Source organism: Pseudophryne corroboree, chromosome 4, assembly GCF_028390025.1.
Source record: "Pseudophryne corroboree isolate aPseCor3 chromosome 4, aPseCor3.hap2, whole genome shotgun sequence".
In the NCBI taxonomy this organism is placed as follows: domain Eukaryota; kingdom Metazoa; phylum Chordata; class Amphibia; order Anura; family Myobatrachidae; genus Pseudophryne; species Pseudophryne corroboree.
This window is the reverse complement of record NC_086447.1, coordinates 208,905,205-208,920,427: the sequence shown is the minus strand read 5'-3', so window position 1 is coordinate 208,920,427 and position 15,223 is coordinate 208,905,205. Positions and strand designations below refer to the sequence as shown.

Below are 15,223 nucleotides of genomic sequence, written 5' to 3'. Positions count from 1 at the left end.
TGTGAGGGGCATTTGTATACCTGGCACTGTGGGGACATCTGTATACCTGGCACTGTGGGGACATCTGTATACCTGGCACTGTGGGGACATCTGTATACCTGGCACTGTGAGGGGCATTTGTATACCTGGCACTGTGAGGGGCATCTGTATACCTGGCACTGTGAGGGGCATCTGTATACCTGGCACTGTGAGGGGCATCTGTATACCTGGCACTGTGGGGACATCTGTATACCTGGCACTGTGAGGGGCATTTGTATACTTGGCACTGTGGGGGCATTTGTATACCTGGCACTGTGAGGGACATTTGTATACCTGGCACTGTGGGGGGCAATTGTGGATCTGGCACTGCACTATTGGGGGCATATGTGTATCACGTCCCACTTTAACTGGCCACACCCATTTTTTTGGTGCACGCGCCTCCGGCGCGCACACACAGTACCTCTATGGGGCAGACCTGCTGGGGGGCAGGGTAATTTTTTAAGTTGAGAATTTTTGTATGGCCCCCAAGGATTTTATAAATATCCAAATGGCCCTCTGTAGAAAAAAGGTTCCCCACCCCTGTGCTAGAAGATAGAGTAAATGCTTATATATGCTAATGTATAAAGTGCATGCTAAACAGCTGCTGTAGCAATATAGTATCAGATACATACATCTGCCATGCTGATACCAGCGTGTAGTGTAGGCCTGTAACTGCTAGTCAGGTCTGTAGAGGGCAAGTCTGTAAGGGCCTGAGTTAGAGGTGCAGACAGCTGCGATTTCATTTGCAGTGTACTTGTGAAAATGTGCTAATGACTCAGCTGCCGTCTGGTGCACAGAGACGCCCACTGCCGGCGGCTCACATCCGCTGCTCACGTACATAAGCTGTGAATGAATTTGTAGCGGCTGACAGGGCCACCATTAAGGGAGGAAGGATGGGACTTCAGGCCAGGCCTGGATCAAGAGGGTGCCCAGAAGGCAGCAGCGTTGGTCGGGATCCTCCAGCAGACAACTATGGACGGAGAGACGGAGGCTGAGCCAGCGTCGGTGGTATTTTGAATTAATTGCCGCCTCTGCCCTAAGTTACTGTGTGAATTTTTGCAGGTTTAGGCCATCTGTAACTTAGAAGGGGTTCGGCAACTATAGGCCTAACATGCATTGCCAGCATTTGGTTTGATACATAGCTTCTAGCGTTTGCATTTTGCTGGGACTTGTAGTTTCACACCGTCTTTTTTTTTTTTTTTTAAAGCAATTCTAGAATTGGAATTGTGTGATGACTTGTGCAATGTATCAAGTCCTAAAAAAATAATCATGTAAAGAATTTAAAATACAGCAGGTCGTGTAACATTATTCTGTGGCTGTGCTGCATGGTGTTACAGCATATATCTAGCACCGTATACTCTCTGTCAGGCACACTTCTCTCACCCACACATCAGGAGAGCCGGCCCGGGAGCCAGCATAGTACAGTCTGACAAGTTGACTTGGAAGCTAAGTCTGGGGGGTAAATTTACTAAGGTGGGAGATTTTTAGAACTGGTGATATTGCCAATGGCAACCAATCAGATTCTACTTACCATTTATCTAGCTGCTTCTAGCAGATAATAGATATAATCTGATTGGTTGCTATGGGCAACATCACTAGTTCTAAAAATCTCCCACCTTAGTAAATTTACCCCTGGCTCTCTACCCATGCCAGTGCACACTCCCTGGCTAGGTTCCGCTGTGCTGCACCTCACCATTCTCCTGATGTGTGGGCTGGAGGAAGCATATTGTTCTGCATTAAATACTCCCTCCTGAAAAAATAATTTCTAGTGTACCTGGTGATAGGTCCACTTGAATTATTCAAAATATATCAGAGAGAGGTTGCAGTACTCTCCTGTGTAACTAACGTATGAATATAAGGGCAAATTCAGTATGAAGTAGCGATTCATAAAGAATTTTTGCTGAGGGGCCGAGGGCGCATGCACAGCAGGACCTACAGCGCATGCGCCCCCAATTTCTGTGGGGGGGCCGCAGAAATTCCGATCGCCTCTGCCTGTCAATCAGGCAGAGGCGATCGCGGGGCAGGAGGGGGGCGGCAATGCTCCGTTTTCTGGGTGGAAATGGAGCGTTGCGTGGGCGTGCCAGCCCAAACGGTGAGCTGGTAAGCGCGAACAGGGGCGTGTCGGGGGTGTGGCCGCAGTAGCTGCGTGACGTCACATGCAGCCGCTGCAACAACAAAAATGGCGCCGGCAGGAGTCATCCTTAATTTCTGATAACAAGCAGAAATTGCGTGCTGTTTGCAATTTCTGCTTGAAGCAGGGGGGGAGGCGCCGGTCAGCATGCTGGGCGGCCTTGCCCAGCGGATTTGCTAACCTTACTGAATTGGCCCCATAGTGCTGCATATTGTGAGAAGAAAAGGAGAGACTGCAAAGTCAGACACCTTGCATGTAGCGCTGAATTAATAAACACATAAGTATCAGCTCTCAAGGAGCTTTACAAAGGGAACGTACTGATATACTCTTAAGTGTGAATACAAGAGACAGGGTGATAGATTTCATTTGATTATCCATTTTAAGTGCCTCAAAGCCAGTGCAGCAGTCACACATACTCTGGGGCTGAGGCAATAGGGCACTCGCACATTGGCAGTGTAATGAGGGCATGTGGATGGAATTGCAGGCTATGCAGAGTTGTCTGTATGTGCAGTTCCCTTGCACTTGGGCTAGTGCTCACTGATAGTGATGACATATGTGAATGGATAGTGGAAGTGCAGTTGCATAGATGTGTACAACTCAGCATAAAGGGAAAGATCCTCATTTTTACTCCATGCACACAATGTGGTTGTAATTATGGCAGACTTGCGCTCAGCTCTGCTTGGACCCCTCTGTATTTCTGTAAGCTCAGCAATGACAACTGGGGCACTGTGTGGCTTTCCAGTAGAGCAGTGATTTTCAACCTTTTTTCACTCGCGGCACACCGAACAATTTTTAAAAATTGCCAAGGCACACCATCAGTTCCCCACAGAAAAAAAACAAAAAACACACATTGGCCCTCATAGTAAAAAAAAAAATCCACACATACATTGGCCTAGACAGAAAAAACAATCATATTGCTCCCTACATAAATCCTATTGCTTCCCACATGAATTATTCACATTGTTCCCCCCATAAATCCCCAAATCATTATTCTCTCCCCATAAATCCTATTTCTCTGACGTCCTAGTGGATGCTGGGAACTCCGTAAGGACCATGGGGAATAGACGGGCTCCGCAGGAGACTGGACACTCTAAAAGAAAGATTAGGTACTATCTGGTGTGCACTGGCTCCTCCCTCTATGCCCCTCCTCCAGACCTCAGTTAGATTTCTGTGCCCGGCCGAGCTGGATGCACACTAGGGGCTCTCCTGAGCTCCTAGAAAGAAAGTATATGTTAGGTTTTTTATTTTACAGTGAGACCTGCTGGCAACAGGCTCACTGCAACGAGGGACTAAGGGGAGAAGAAGCGAACCTACCTGCTTGCAGCTAGCTTGGGCTTCTTAGGCTACTGGACACCATTAGCTCCAGAGGGATCGACCGCAGGACCCGTCCTTGGTGTTCGTTCCCGGAGCCGCGCCGCCGTCCCCCTTACAGAGCCAGAAGCATGAAGATGGTCCGGAAAATCGGCGGCAGAAGACTTCAGTCTTCACCAAGGTAGCGCACAGCACTGCAGCTGTGCGCCATTGCTCCTCATACACACTTCACACTCCGGTCACTGAGGGTGCAGGGCGCTGGGGGGGGGGTGCCCTGAGCAGCAATAAAAACACCTTGGCTGGCAAAATAATCACAATATATAGCCCCAGAGGCTATATATGTGATAATTACCCCTGCCAGAATCCATAAAAAAGCGGGAGAAAAGTCTGCGAAAAAGGGGCGGAGCTATCTCCCTCGGCACACTGGCGCCATTTTCTCTTCACAGTGTAGCTGGAAGACAGCTCCCCAGGCTCTCCACTTGTAGTTTTCAGGCTCAAAGGGTTAAAAAGAGAGGGGGGGCACTAAATTTAGGCGCAATATTGTTTATACAAGCAGCTATTGGGGAAAATTCACTCAGTGATAGTGTTTATCCCTACATTATATAGCGCTCTGGTGTGTGCTGGCATACTCTCTCTCTGTCTCCCCAAAGGGCTGTGTGGGGTCCTGTCCTCAGTCAGAGCATTCCCTGTATGTGTGCGGTGTGTCGGTACGGCTGTGTCGACATGTTGGATGAGGAGGCTTATGTGGAGACGGAGCAGATGCCGATATATGGATGTCGCCCCCTGTGGGGCCGACACCAGAGTGGATGGATAGGTGGAAGGTATTAACCGACAGTGTCAACTCCTTACATAAAAGGCTGGATGACGTAACAGCTGTGGGACAGCCGGCTTCTCAGCCCGCGCCTGCCCAGGCGTCTCAAAGGCCATCAGGGGCTCAAAAAACGCCCGTTACCTCAGATGGCAGACACAGATGTCGACACGGAGTCTGACTCCAGTGTCGACGAGGTTGAGACATATACACAATCCACTAGGAACATCCGTTGCATGATCTCGGCAATAAAATTGTGTTACACATTTCTGACATTAACCCAAGTACCACATAAAAGGGGTTTTATGTTTGGGGAGAAAAAGCAGCCGGTGTTTTGTTCCCCCATCAGATGAGTGAATGAAGTGTGTGAAGAAGCGTGGGTTCCCCCGATAAGAAACTGGTAATTTAAAAAAAAATTACTGCTGGCGTACCCTTTCCCGCCAGAGGATAGGTCACGTTGGGAGATATCCCCTAGGGTGGATAAGACGCTCACACGGTTGTCATAAAAGGTGGCACTGCCGTCTTAGGATACGGCCACTTTGAAGGAGCCTGCTGATAAAAAGCAGGAGGCTATCCTGAAATCTGTATATACACACTCAGGTATTATACTGAGACCTGCAATTGCCTCAGCATGAATAGTGCTGCTGCAGCAGGGTCTGATACCCTGTCAGATAATATTAATACCCTAGACAGGGAGAATATGGTGCTAACATAGAGCATATTAAAGACGTAGTCTTATATATGAGGGATGCACAGAGGGATATTTGCCGGCTGGCGTCCAGAATTAATGCAAGGTCCATTCTGCCAGGAGGGTATTAGAGACCCGGCAGTGGACAGGTGATGTTGACTTTAAAAGGCACATGGAGATTATGCCTTATAAGGGTGAGGAATTGTTTGGGGATGGTCTCTGGGACCTTGTATCCACAGCAACAGCTGGGAAGAAAAATTTCTACCTCAGGTTTCCTCACACCCTAAGAAAGCACTGTATTATCGGGTACAGTCCTTTCGGCTTCAGAAAAGCAAGGGGGCCAAAGGCGCTTCCTTTCTGCACAAGGGAAGAAGGAAAAAGCTGCAAAGACAGCCAGTTCCCAGGATCAAAAATCCTCCCCCGCTTCCTCTGAGTCCACAGCATGACGCTGGGGCTCCACAGACAGGTGCGGTGGGGGCGCGTCTCGGGAACTTCAGGGACCAGTGGGCTTGCCCACAGGTGAATCACTGGGTTCTGCAAGTAGTATCACAGGGATACAAGCTGGAGTTCGAGGCGACTCCCCCTCGCCGTTACCTCACATCAGCCTTGCCTGCTGCCCTCGGATATAGGGAGTTAGTACTGGCGGCAATTCACAAGCTGTACTTCCAGCAGGTGAAATCAAGGTACCCCTCCTTCAACAAGGCCGGGGTTACTATTCCAAAAATGTTGTGGTACCGAAACCAGACGGTTCGGTGAGACCCATTCTAAATTGAAATCCTTGAACACTTATATACGAAGGTTCAAGTTCAAAATGGAATCGCTCAGGGCGATTATTGCAAGCCTGGAGAATTTCAGGGTATCACTGGACATCAAGGATGCTTACCTGCATGTCCCTATTTACCCTCCTCACCAGGAGTACCTCAAAATTGTGGTACAGAATTGTCATTACCAATTCCAGACGTTGCCGTTGGTCTGTCCCCGGCACCGAGGGTATTTACCAAGGTAATGGCCGAAAGAATTATCCAGTACTTGGACAATCTCCTTATAAAGGCGAGGTCCAGGGAGCAGTTGTTTGTCAGAGTAGCACTATCTCGGGAAGTGCTACAACAGCACGGCTGGATTCTGAATATTCCAAAGTCGCAGCTGGTTCCTACGACGCATCTACTGTTCCTGGGGATGGTTCTGGACACAGAACAGAAAAAAGTGTTTCTCCCGCAGGAGAAAGCCAAGGAGCTGTCATCTCTAGTCAGAGGCCTCCTGAAACCAAAACAGGTGTCGGTGCATCACTGCACGCGAGTCCTGGAAAAAATGGTAGCTTCCTACGAAGCAGTTCCATTCGGCAGGTTCCATGCAAGAACTTTTCAGTGGGACCTCTTGGACGGGATCGCATCTTCAGATGCATCGGCTGATAACCCTGTCTCCAAGGACCAGGGTGTCTCTGCTGTGGTGGCTGCAGAGTGCTCATCTTCTAGAGGGCCGCAGATTCGGCATACAGGACTGGGTCCTGGTGATCACGGATGCCAGCCTTCGAGGCTGGGGGGCAGTCACACAAGGAAAAAAAAAAAATTTTCCAAGGACTTTGGTCAAGTCAGGAGTCGTCCCTACACATAAATATTCTGGAACTGAGGGCCATTTACAATGCCCTAAGTCAGGCAAGACCTCTGCTTCAAAACCAGCCGGTACTGATCCAATCAGACAACATCACGGCAGTCGCCCATGTAAACCGACAGGGCGGCACAAGAAGCAGGATGGCGTGGCAGAAGCCACAAGGATTCTCCGATGGGCGGAAAATCACGTCTTAGCACTGTCAGCAGTGTTCATTCCGGGAGTGGACAACTGGGAAGCAGACTTCCTCAGCAGACACGACCTACACCCGGGAGAGTGGGGACTTCATCCAGAAGTCTTCAAACTGTTGGTAAACCGTTGGGAAAGGCCACAGGTGGACATGATGGCGTCCCGCCTAAACAAAAAGCTAAAGAGATATTGCGCCAGGTCAAGGGACCCTCAGGCGATAGCTGTGGACGCTCTAGTGACACCGTGGGTGTACCAGTCGGTTTATGTGTTCCCTCCTCTGCCTCTCATACCAAAGGTACTGAGAATAATAAGAAGGCGAGGAGTAAGAACGATACTCGTGGTTCCGGATCTGGTACCCAGAACTTCAAGAAATGATATCAGAGAACCCATGGCCTCTACCGCTCAGACAGGATCTGTTACAGCAGGGGCCCTGTCTGTTCCAAGACTTCCCGCGGCTGCGTTTGACGGCATGGCGGTTGAATTCCGGATCCTAAAGGAAAAGGGCATTCCGGAGGAAGTCATTCCTACGCTGATAAAAGCCAGGAAACAAGTAACCGCAAACCATTATCACCGTATTTGGCGAAAATATGTTGCGTGGTGGGAGGCCAGGAAGGCCCCTACAGAGGAATTTCAGCTGGGTCGTTTTCTGCACTTCCTACAGTCGGGAGTGACTATGGGCCTAAAAATTGGGTTCCATTAAGGTCCAGATTTCGGCTCTGTCGATTTTCTTCCAGAAAGAACTGGCTTCACTGCCTGAAGTTCAGACATTTGTAAAGGGAGTGCTACATATTCAGCCCCTTTTGTGCCTCCTTTGACACCTTGGGATCTCAACGTGGTGTTGAGTTTCCTGAAATCACATTGGTGTGAGCCACTTAAAACTGTGGATCTGAAATATCTCACGTGGAAAAAAGTGGTTATGTTATTGGCCTTGGCTTCGGCCAGGCGTGTGTCAGAATTGGCGGCTTTGTCATGTAAAAGCCCTTATCTGATTTTCCATATGGATAGGGCAGAATTGAGGACTCGTCCCCAGTTTCTCCCTAAGGTGGTATCAGCTTTTCACTTGAACCAACCTATTGTAGTGCCTGCGGCTACTAGGGGCTTGGAAGATTCCAAGTTACTGGACGTAGTCAGGGCCTTGAAAATTTATGTTTCCAGGACGGCTGGAGTCAGGAAAACTGACTCGCTTTTTATCCTGTAGGCACCCAACAAACTAGGTGCTCCTGCTTCTGAGCATACTATTGCTCGCTGGATTTGTAGCACAATTCAGCTGGCGCATTCTGCGGCTGGATTGCCGCATCCTAAATCAGTAAAAGCCCATTCCACAAGGAAAGTGGGCTCATCTTGGGCGGCTGCCGAGTGGTCTCGGCTTTACAACTTTGCCGAGCTGCAACTTGGTCAGGGGCAAACACGTTTGCTCAATTCTACAAATTTGATACCCTGGCTGAGGAGGACCTTGAGTTCTCTCATTCGGTGCTGCAGAGTCATCCGCACTCTCCCGCCCGTTTGGGAGCTTTGGTATAATCCCCATGGTCCTTACGGAGTTCCCAGCATCCACTAGGATGTCAGAGAAAATAAGATTTTACTCACCGGTAAATCTATTTCTCGTAGTCCGTAGTGGATGCTGGGCGCCCATCCCAAGTGCGGATTGTCTGCAATACTTGTATATAGTTATTGCTTAACTAAAGGGTTATTGTTGAGCCATCTGTTGAGAGGCTCAGTTATATTTCATACTGTTAACTGGGTATAGTATCACGAGTTATACGGTGTGATTGGTGTGGCTGGTATGAGTCTTACCCGGGATTCAAAATCCTTCCTTATTGTGTCAGCTCTTCCGGGCACAGTATCCTAACTGAGGTCTGGAGGAGGGGCATAGAGGGAGGAGCCAGTGCACACCAGATAGTACCTAATCTTTCTTTTAGAGTGCCCAGTCTCCTGCGGAGCCCGTCTATTCCCCATGGTCCTTACGGAGTTCCCAGCATCCACTACGGACTACGAGAAATAGATTTACCGGTGAGTAAAATCTTATTTGTTCCCCACAGGAGAAAAAAAATAACAAATATTAGCCCCTACCGGTCAGCTGTCCTCCTCCCTGTTCCTCAGTGGCAGTGGGGTTGTTCATAGTGGAGTGCTGCGAATACTGAGCAGCGGGCGGTCGGGCAGGTGTGGATGTGGGTGACCAAGGAAAGCTGTGTATGCAGGGGGGGAACTAAAAGATGTGTGTGCAGGCGGGTGGGCTGACTGGGTGGTGAGAAGAAGGCCGTGACCTATGATATCACACCGCCGTGTCTCCAAGGCATAGGTCACAGCCGGTCCACGACTGATCCTCTAAGACGAGCCCGGGCCAACAGTTCACTCTGAAGGTGCAGGAAGCTGCTCTGGCTCCGCGGCACACCTTGCAACTGGTCGCGGCACACTAGTGTGCCATGGCACACTGGTTGAAAAAGCCTGCAGTAGAGGATCATGCCCCTAAGGGGCAGTTATCAGCTTCTGTACAACTCTTTGGGGTAGACTGATTCACAGTGCAGTGCCGTTATTCCAACACAGTCAAATCTAACAGCGGCTGTGTCTGGCGGCTCAGTCCTTTGTAGTACGGATGGCCATCGACGATTCCAAATCATCAGTGGTTTATGGCCGATGTAGAATACTTTTGCCATCGATGGGGGAGACCCATATGTTTTCCCTCCATCGATGGCAATGCATAACAATTTTTTTTATTTTTTTGAACGAGGTGCTGGGAGGTGGAGTATAGCTCTGCCCCTGACACCTGTAAAGCCCTGCCCCGTGTTCTTATTGTCCCCTAGGACAGTCAGAAGAAAAAACTGATATGACAATCGGTTGTGGAAACCATCGATGGTTACTTGTCATATCGTCATCGATGACAACCACACCGATGGTCATCCCTACTTTTGTAGTGAATAGGGATGGTAGAGGGAGAGAAAGCTCAGACTAGCATTGTTTCAGTCCTCACTTAAAATGTTCAGCACATAAGTAGATAGGTTAGAACAAACTATGTGCTTATTTTCCCACCAGAAGTCAGCAGAAACGCTTATCATTGTGTTTCTCTAATTATGTTATTATCAATTGGATGACATCAGCTCAAGAAAAGTTCTGTTTCCTTGTAAACGTTCTTATGTTATCTGTAATTGCAGCTCCTCTGGATAGTGTGTCATCAATGGAGGTAAATATCGACTCTCTGGAGCTGTCAGAACCACTGGACATTAATGAGCTGGAACCCAGTGATGCATTTCAGCAGTCTGATGAACCCATGACTCCCTTCATTTGTCCTGGTTAGTACAGCTTGACGGTGTGGTGAGCCTAGGCTAATGTTATGCAAGATAGAAAATGCCTAATGTTTTCACCAGAGAGACGCATCTAGGAATTTACATTATAATTTGCCTAGGAAATGCAGAGATCCATTTTCCTGCTTGTGTGACAATAACCTTATGCTTTGTAAAGAAACCTGCGATAACAAGAAATGTGGTTAAAATATTTGGAACACAAAAAGAAATCTTTTTCTGTGTGACACCCTCGCTTCTGGCTATGGTATAGGAATGTGCCCATCTAATCTCTCAGGTGTTCTCATAGCTCTCACCAGTTAGTGGACATTCTTATGTAACAGTGTTACGTTACTGTATGTGTGTTTTACGTGTAAGGATATACAAGGTGCCTAATGCCCCCCCTTGCTGTCACATGATTTGAGAGACAAATCTAATTTTTACTATGCATACTACACATACATTACCCAGGGGCAGATGTACTAAGCTTTGGCGAGAGATAAACTACCAACCACTCAGCTCCTGTCATTTTTCAAACACAGCCTCTAACATGGCACTTAAGAGCTGATTGGCTGGTACTTTATCTCTCTGCAGGGGCCGGATGTAATGGCTTGCGAGACGGCCAGAGCTCCGAGACTCCAGCCGAACTTGTAAGTTTTTTTAAAGCAGCAAATGTTTACAAGGCAAAACCAACCAGCTTTTGCCTTGTAAACGTTTGTTATTTAAAAAAAATGTACAAGTGTCGGAGCCCCGGCTGTCTCGCAAGCCATTACGTCCGGCCCCAAGTCTTAGTACATCGGCCTCCCAGTGAGGCCCTTATACAGGGTGTTGTTATTATCCAACTTTAATGCCATTTGTTGCAAAATGCTCAGGACACTTAATCCCAGTTCCCTGAATCACAACATTATAATTGGCTAGGAGCTGATAGTTAGAACTTTTGTTTTCTATATTAATTCACCTACAGATCTTCCTTGGCTATAATATTATTTTTGGCACTCATGAGTGTCACTCAACCCAATGCAGTATCAATATTCTGGAGGCTGTGTCCTTACCAGCATTTTACATCCGCCTACGTGGTCAGATTTGTTCGCAAATCCGATGTTTGCCCATGTGCCACAATGGCCTGGCAATGGCAGTTGCACCAAGGATTATTTGCAAAGTGATTGACAGTCAGGGACTGGTTGGGGACAGTTCTGGGTACTGTCAGCAAAAACACAGGTGTGTCGCAACTGATTTCAGGGGCGAGTTTGAGGTTATGACAGCGATCCCGTACGCAGCTGCAATGTCTCTAGCATCTTGCTTGCTGCGGCCATGCAGTGTGACAGAGAAGTTCCATAATCGACTGATCTGCAACCAATACAAATTTGGATGACAGCGACATTTACGTATTTTTGCACAGTTGCTGCGTACACATTCGCGGTTGCAGCATCATTAGCGCATATCTCTGAGTAAGGCCCATGGTGCGATGTCCCACCCTGCCTACACTGTTAAAGCACTGTTAAAGCATAAGCCATCTCAATATAGCGATAGATGACTATAAGGAATTCTTTACACATACTGTACATCAGACCCTGAATGCAGCTTGTTCTGTTTTATTGTTGGTCAGCTCAGTAGAGACAAAGGGGTAAATGTAATACTGGTTTCTCTGACGTCCTAGTGGATGCTGGGGACTCCGTAAGGACCATGGGGATTAGCGGCTCCGCAGGAGACTGGGCACAAAAGTAAAAGCTATTAGGTCACCTGGTGTGCACTGGCTCCTCCCCCTATGACCCTCCTCCAAGCCCCAGTTAGATTTTTGTGCCCGAACGAGAAGGGTGCACACTAGGTGGCTCTCCTGAGCTGCTTAGTGAAAAGTTTAAGTTTAGGTTTTTTATTTTCAGTGAGTCCTGCTGGCAACAGGCTCACTGCATCGAGGGACTAATTGGAGAAGAAGCGAACTCACCTGCGTGCAGAGTGGATTGGGCTTCTTAGGCTACTGGACATTAGCTCCAGAGGGACCGATCACAGGCCCAGCCATGGATAGGTCCCAGAGCCGCGCCGCCGGCCCCCTTACAGAGCCAGAAGACAGAAGAGGTCCGGAAAATCGGCGGCAGAAGACGTCCTGTCTTCAACAAGGTAGCGCACAGCACTGCAGCTGTGCGCCATTGCTCTCAGCACACTTCACACTCCGGTCACTGAGGGTGCAGGGCGCTGGGGGGGGGCGCCCTGAGACGCAATAAAACACCTTGGATGGCAAAAAAAAATGCATCACATATAGCTCCTGGGCTATATGGATGAATACACAGAAAAACGGGAGATAGGCTCCGCCGCCTTCTCGGCGGCCTTATCTCCTCAGCACACTGGCGCCATTTTCCCTCACAGCTCCGTTGGAGGGAAGCTCCCTGGCTCTCCCCTGCAGTCACTACACTACAGAAAGGGTTAAAAAAGAGAGGGGGGCACTAATTACGCGCAGTATTAAATAATACAGCAGCTATAAGGGGAAAAACACTTATATAAGGTTATCCCTGTATATATATAGCGCTCTGGTGTGTGCTGGCAAACTCTCCCTCTGTCTCCCCAAAGGGCTAGTGGGGTCCTGTCCTCTATCAGAGCATTCCCTGTGTGTGTGCTGTGTGTCGGTACGTTTGTGTCGACATATATGAGGAGAAAAATGATGTGGAGACGGAGCAGATTGCCTGTAATAGTGATGTCACCCCCTAGGGGGTCGACACCTGAGTGGATGAACTGTTGGAAGGAATTACGTGACAGTGTCAGCTCTGTATAAAAGACAGTGGTTGACATGAGACAGCCGGCTACTCAGCTTGTGCCTGTCCAGACGTCTCATAGGCCGTCAGGGGCTCTAAAGCGCCCGTTACCTCAGATGGCAGATATAGACGCCGACACGGATACTGACTCTAGTGTCGACGGTGAAGAGACAAATGTGACTTCCAGTAGGGCCACACGTTACATGATTGAGGCAATGAAAAATGTTTTACACATTTCTGATAATACGAGTACCACCAAAAAGGGGTATTATGTTCGGTGAGGAAAAACTACCTGTAGTTTTCCTGAATCTGAGAAATTAAATGAGGTGTGTGATGATGCGTGGGTTTCCCCCGATAACAACTGATAATTTCTAAAATGTTATTGGCATTATATCCTTTCCCGCCAGAGGTTAGGGTGCGTTGGGAAACACCCCCTAGGGTGGATAAAGCGCTCACACGCTTGTAAGAACAAGGGCTCTACCCTCTCCTGAGATGGCCGCCCTTAAGGATCCTGCTGATAGAAAGCAGGAGGGTATCCTAAAATGTATTTACACACATACTGGTGTTATACTGCGACCAGCAATCGCCTCAGCCTGGATGTGCAGTGCTGGGTTGGCGTGGTCGGATTCCCTGACTGAAAATATTGATACCCTAGATAGGGACCGTATATTATTGCCTATAGAGCATTTAAAAGATGCATTTCTATATATGCGTGATGCACAGCGGAATATTTGCCGACTGGCATCAAGTCTAAGTGCGTTGTCCATTTCTGCCAGTAGAGGGTTATGGACACGACAGTGGTCAGGTGATGCGGATTCCAAACGGCATTTGGAAGTATTACCTTATTAAGGGGAGGAGTTATTTGGGGTCGGTCTTTCAGACCTGGTGGCCACGGCAACAGCTGGGAAATCCACGTTTGTACCCCAGGTCGCCTCTCAACATAGAGAGGAAAAAGGCTGCAGAAATCAGCCAGTTCCCAGGAACAGAAGCCCTCTCCCGCCTCTGCCAAGCCCTCAGTATGACGCTGGGGCTTTACAAGCAGAATCAGGCACGGTGGGGGCCCGTCTCAATGAATTTCAGCGCGCAGTGGGCTCACTCGCAAGTAGACCCCTGGATCCTTCAGGTGATATCTCAGGGGTACAAATTGGAATTCGAGACGTCTCCCCCTCGCCGTTTCCTAAAGTCGGCTTTACCGATGTCTCCCTCTGACAGGGAGGCAGTTTTGGAAGCCATTCACAAGCTGTATTCCCAGCAGGTGATAATCAAGGTACCCCTCCTGCAACAGGGAACGGGGTATTATTCCACACTGTTGTGGTACCGAAGCCGGACGGCTCGGTGAGACCGATTCTAAATCTAAAATCTTGAACACTTACATACGGAGGTTCAAATTCAAGATTGAGTCACTCAGAGCAGTGATTGCGAACCTGGAAGAAGGGGACTACATGATGTCTCGGGACATCAAGGATGCTTACCTTCATGTCCCAATTTACCCTTCTCACCAAGGGTACCTCAGGTTTGTGGTACAGAACTGTCACTATCAGTTTCAGACGCTGCCGTATGGATGGTCCACGGCACCCCGGGTCTTTACCAAGGTAATGGCCGAAATGATGATACTCCTTCGAAGGAAGGGAATTTTAGTTATCCCTTACTTGGTCGATTCCCTGATAAGGGTAAGATCCAGGGAACAGTTGGAGGTTGGTGTAGCACTATCTCAGGTAGTGTTGCGGCAGCACGATTGGATTCTCAATATTCCAAAATCGCAGCTGCTTCCGACGACTCGTCTTCTGTTCCTAGGGATGATCCTGGACACAGTCCAGAAAAAGGTGTTTCTCCCGGAGGAGAAAGTCAGGGAGTTATCCGAGCTAGTCGGGAACCTCCTATAACCGAGCCAAGTCTCAGTACATCAATGAAAGGGTTCTGGGAAAAATGGTGGCTTCCTACGAAGCAATCCCATTCGGCAGATTCCACGCAAGAACTTTCCAGTGGGACCTGCTGGACAAATGGTCCGGGTCGCATCTTCAGATGCATCAGCGGATAACCCTGTCACCAAGCACAAGGGTGTCTCTCCTGTGGTGGTTGCAGAGTGCTCATCTTCTAGAGGGCCGCAGATTCGACATTCAGGACTGGGTCCTGGTGACCACGGATGCCAGCCTGCGAGGCTGGGGAGCAGTCACACAGGGAAGGGATTTCCAGAGCTTATGGTCAAGCCTGGAGACATCACTTCACTAAATATCCTGAAGCTAAGGGCCATTTACAATGCTCTAAGCCAGGGGTGGGCAATTATTTCAGCTGAGGGGCCACTTGACATTTCCTGTCAGTATCCGAGGGCCACACACAAAATAGCAGCTCCCCCCACTTGCCAAAAATATAGGGACGTGGCTTCATGTGGAAGGAGTGTGGACAAAAAATAATACAGATTCGTATTAGGCTGCACAATAGTCTCCATTATTCAAA

At 48.7% G+C, this 15,223-nt stretch overlaps 1 protein-coding gene across 5 annotated transcripts in view; it reads left to right on the top strand.

The window, feature by feature from the left end:
• Positions 1-15,223, top strand: part of LOC134909221 (dysbindin domain-containing protein 2-like) — a 45,450-nt gene that overhangs the window by 14,990 nt on the left and 15,237 nt on the right. For all 5 annotated transcript variants that reach the window (XM_063915890.1, XM_063915895.1, XM_063915893.1 and 2 more), the window contains exon 3: positions 9,900-10,037. In XM_063915890.1, coding sequence (XP_063771960.1) covers positions 9,900-10,037 — 138 coding nt within the window. The remainder of the gene's footprint in view (positions 1-9,899; positions 10,038-15,223) is intronic.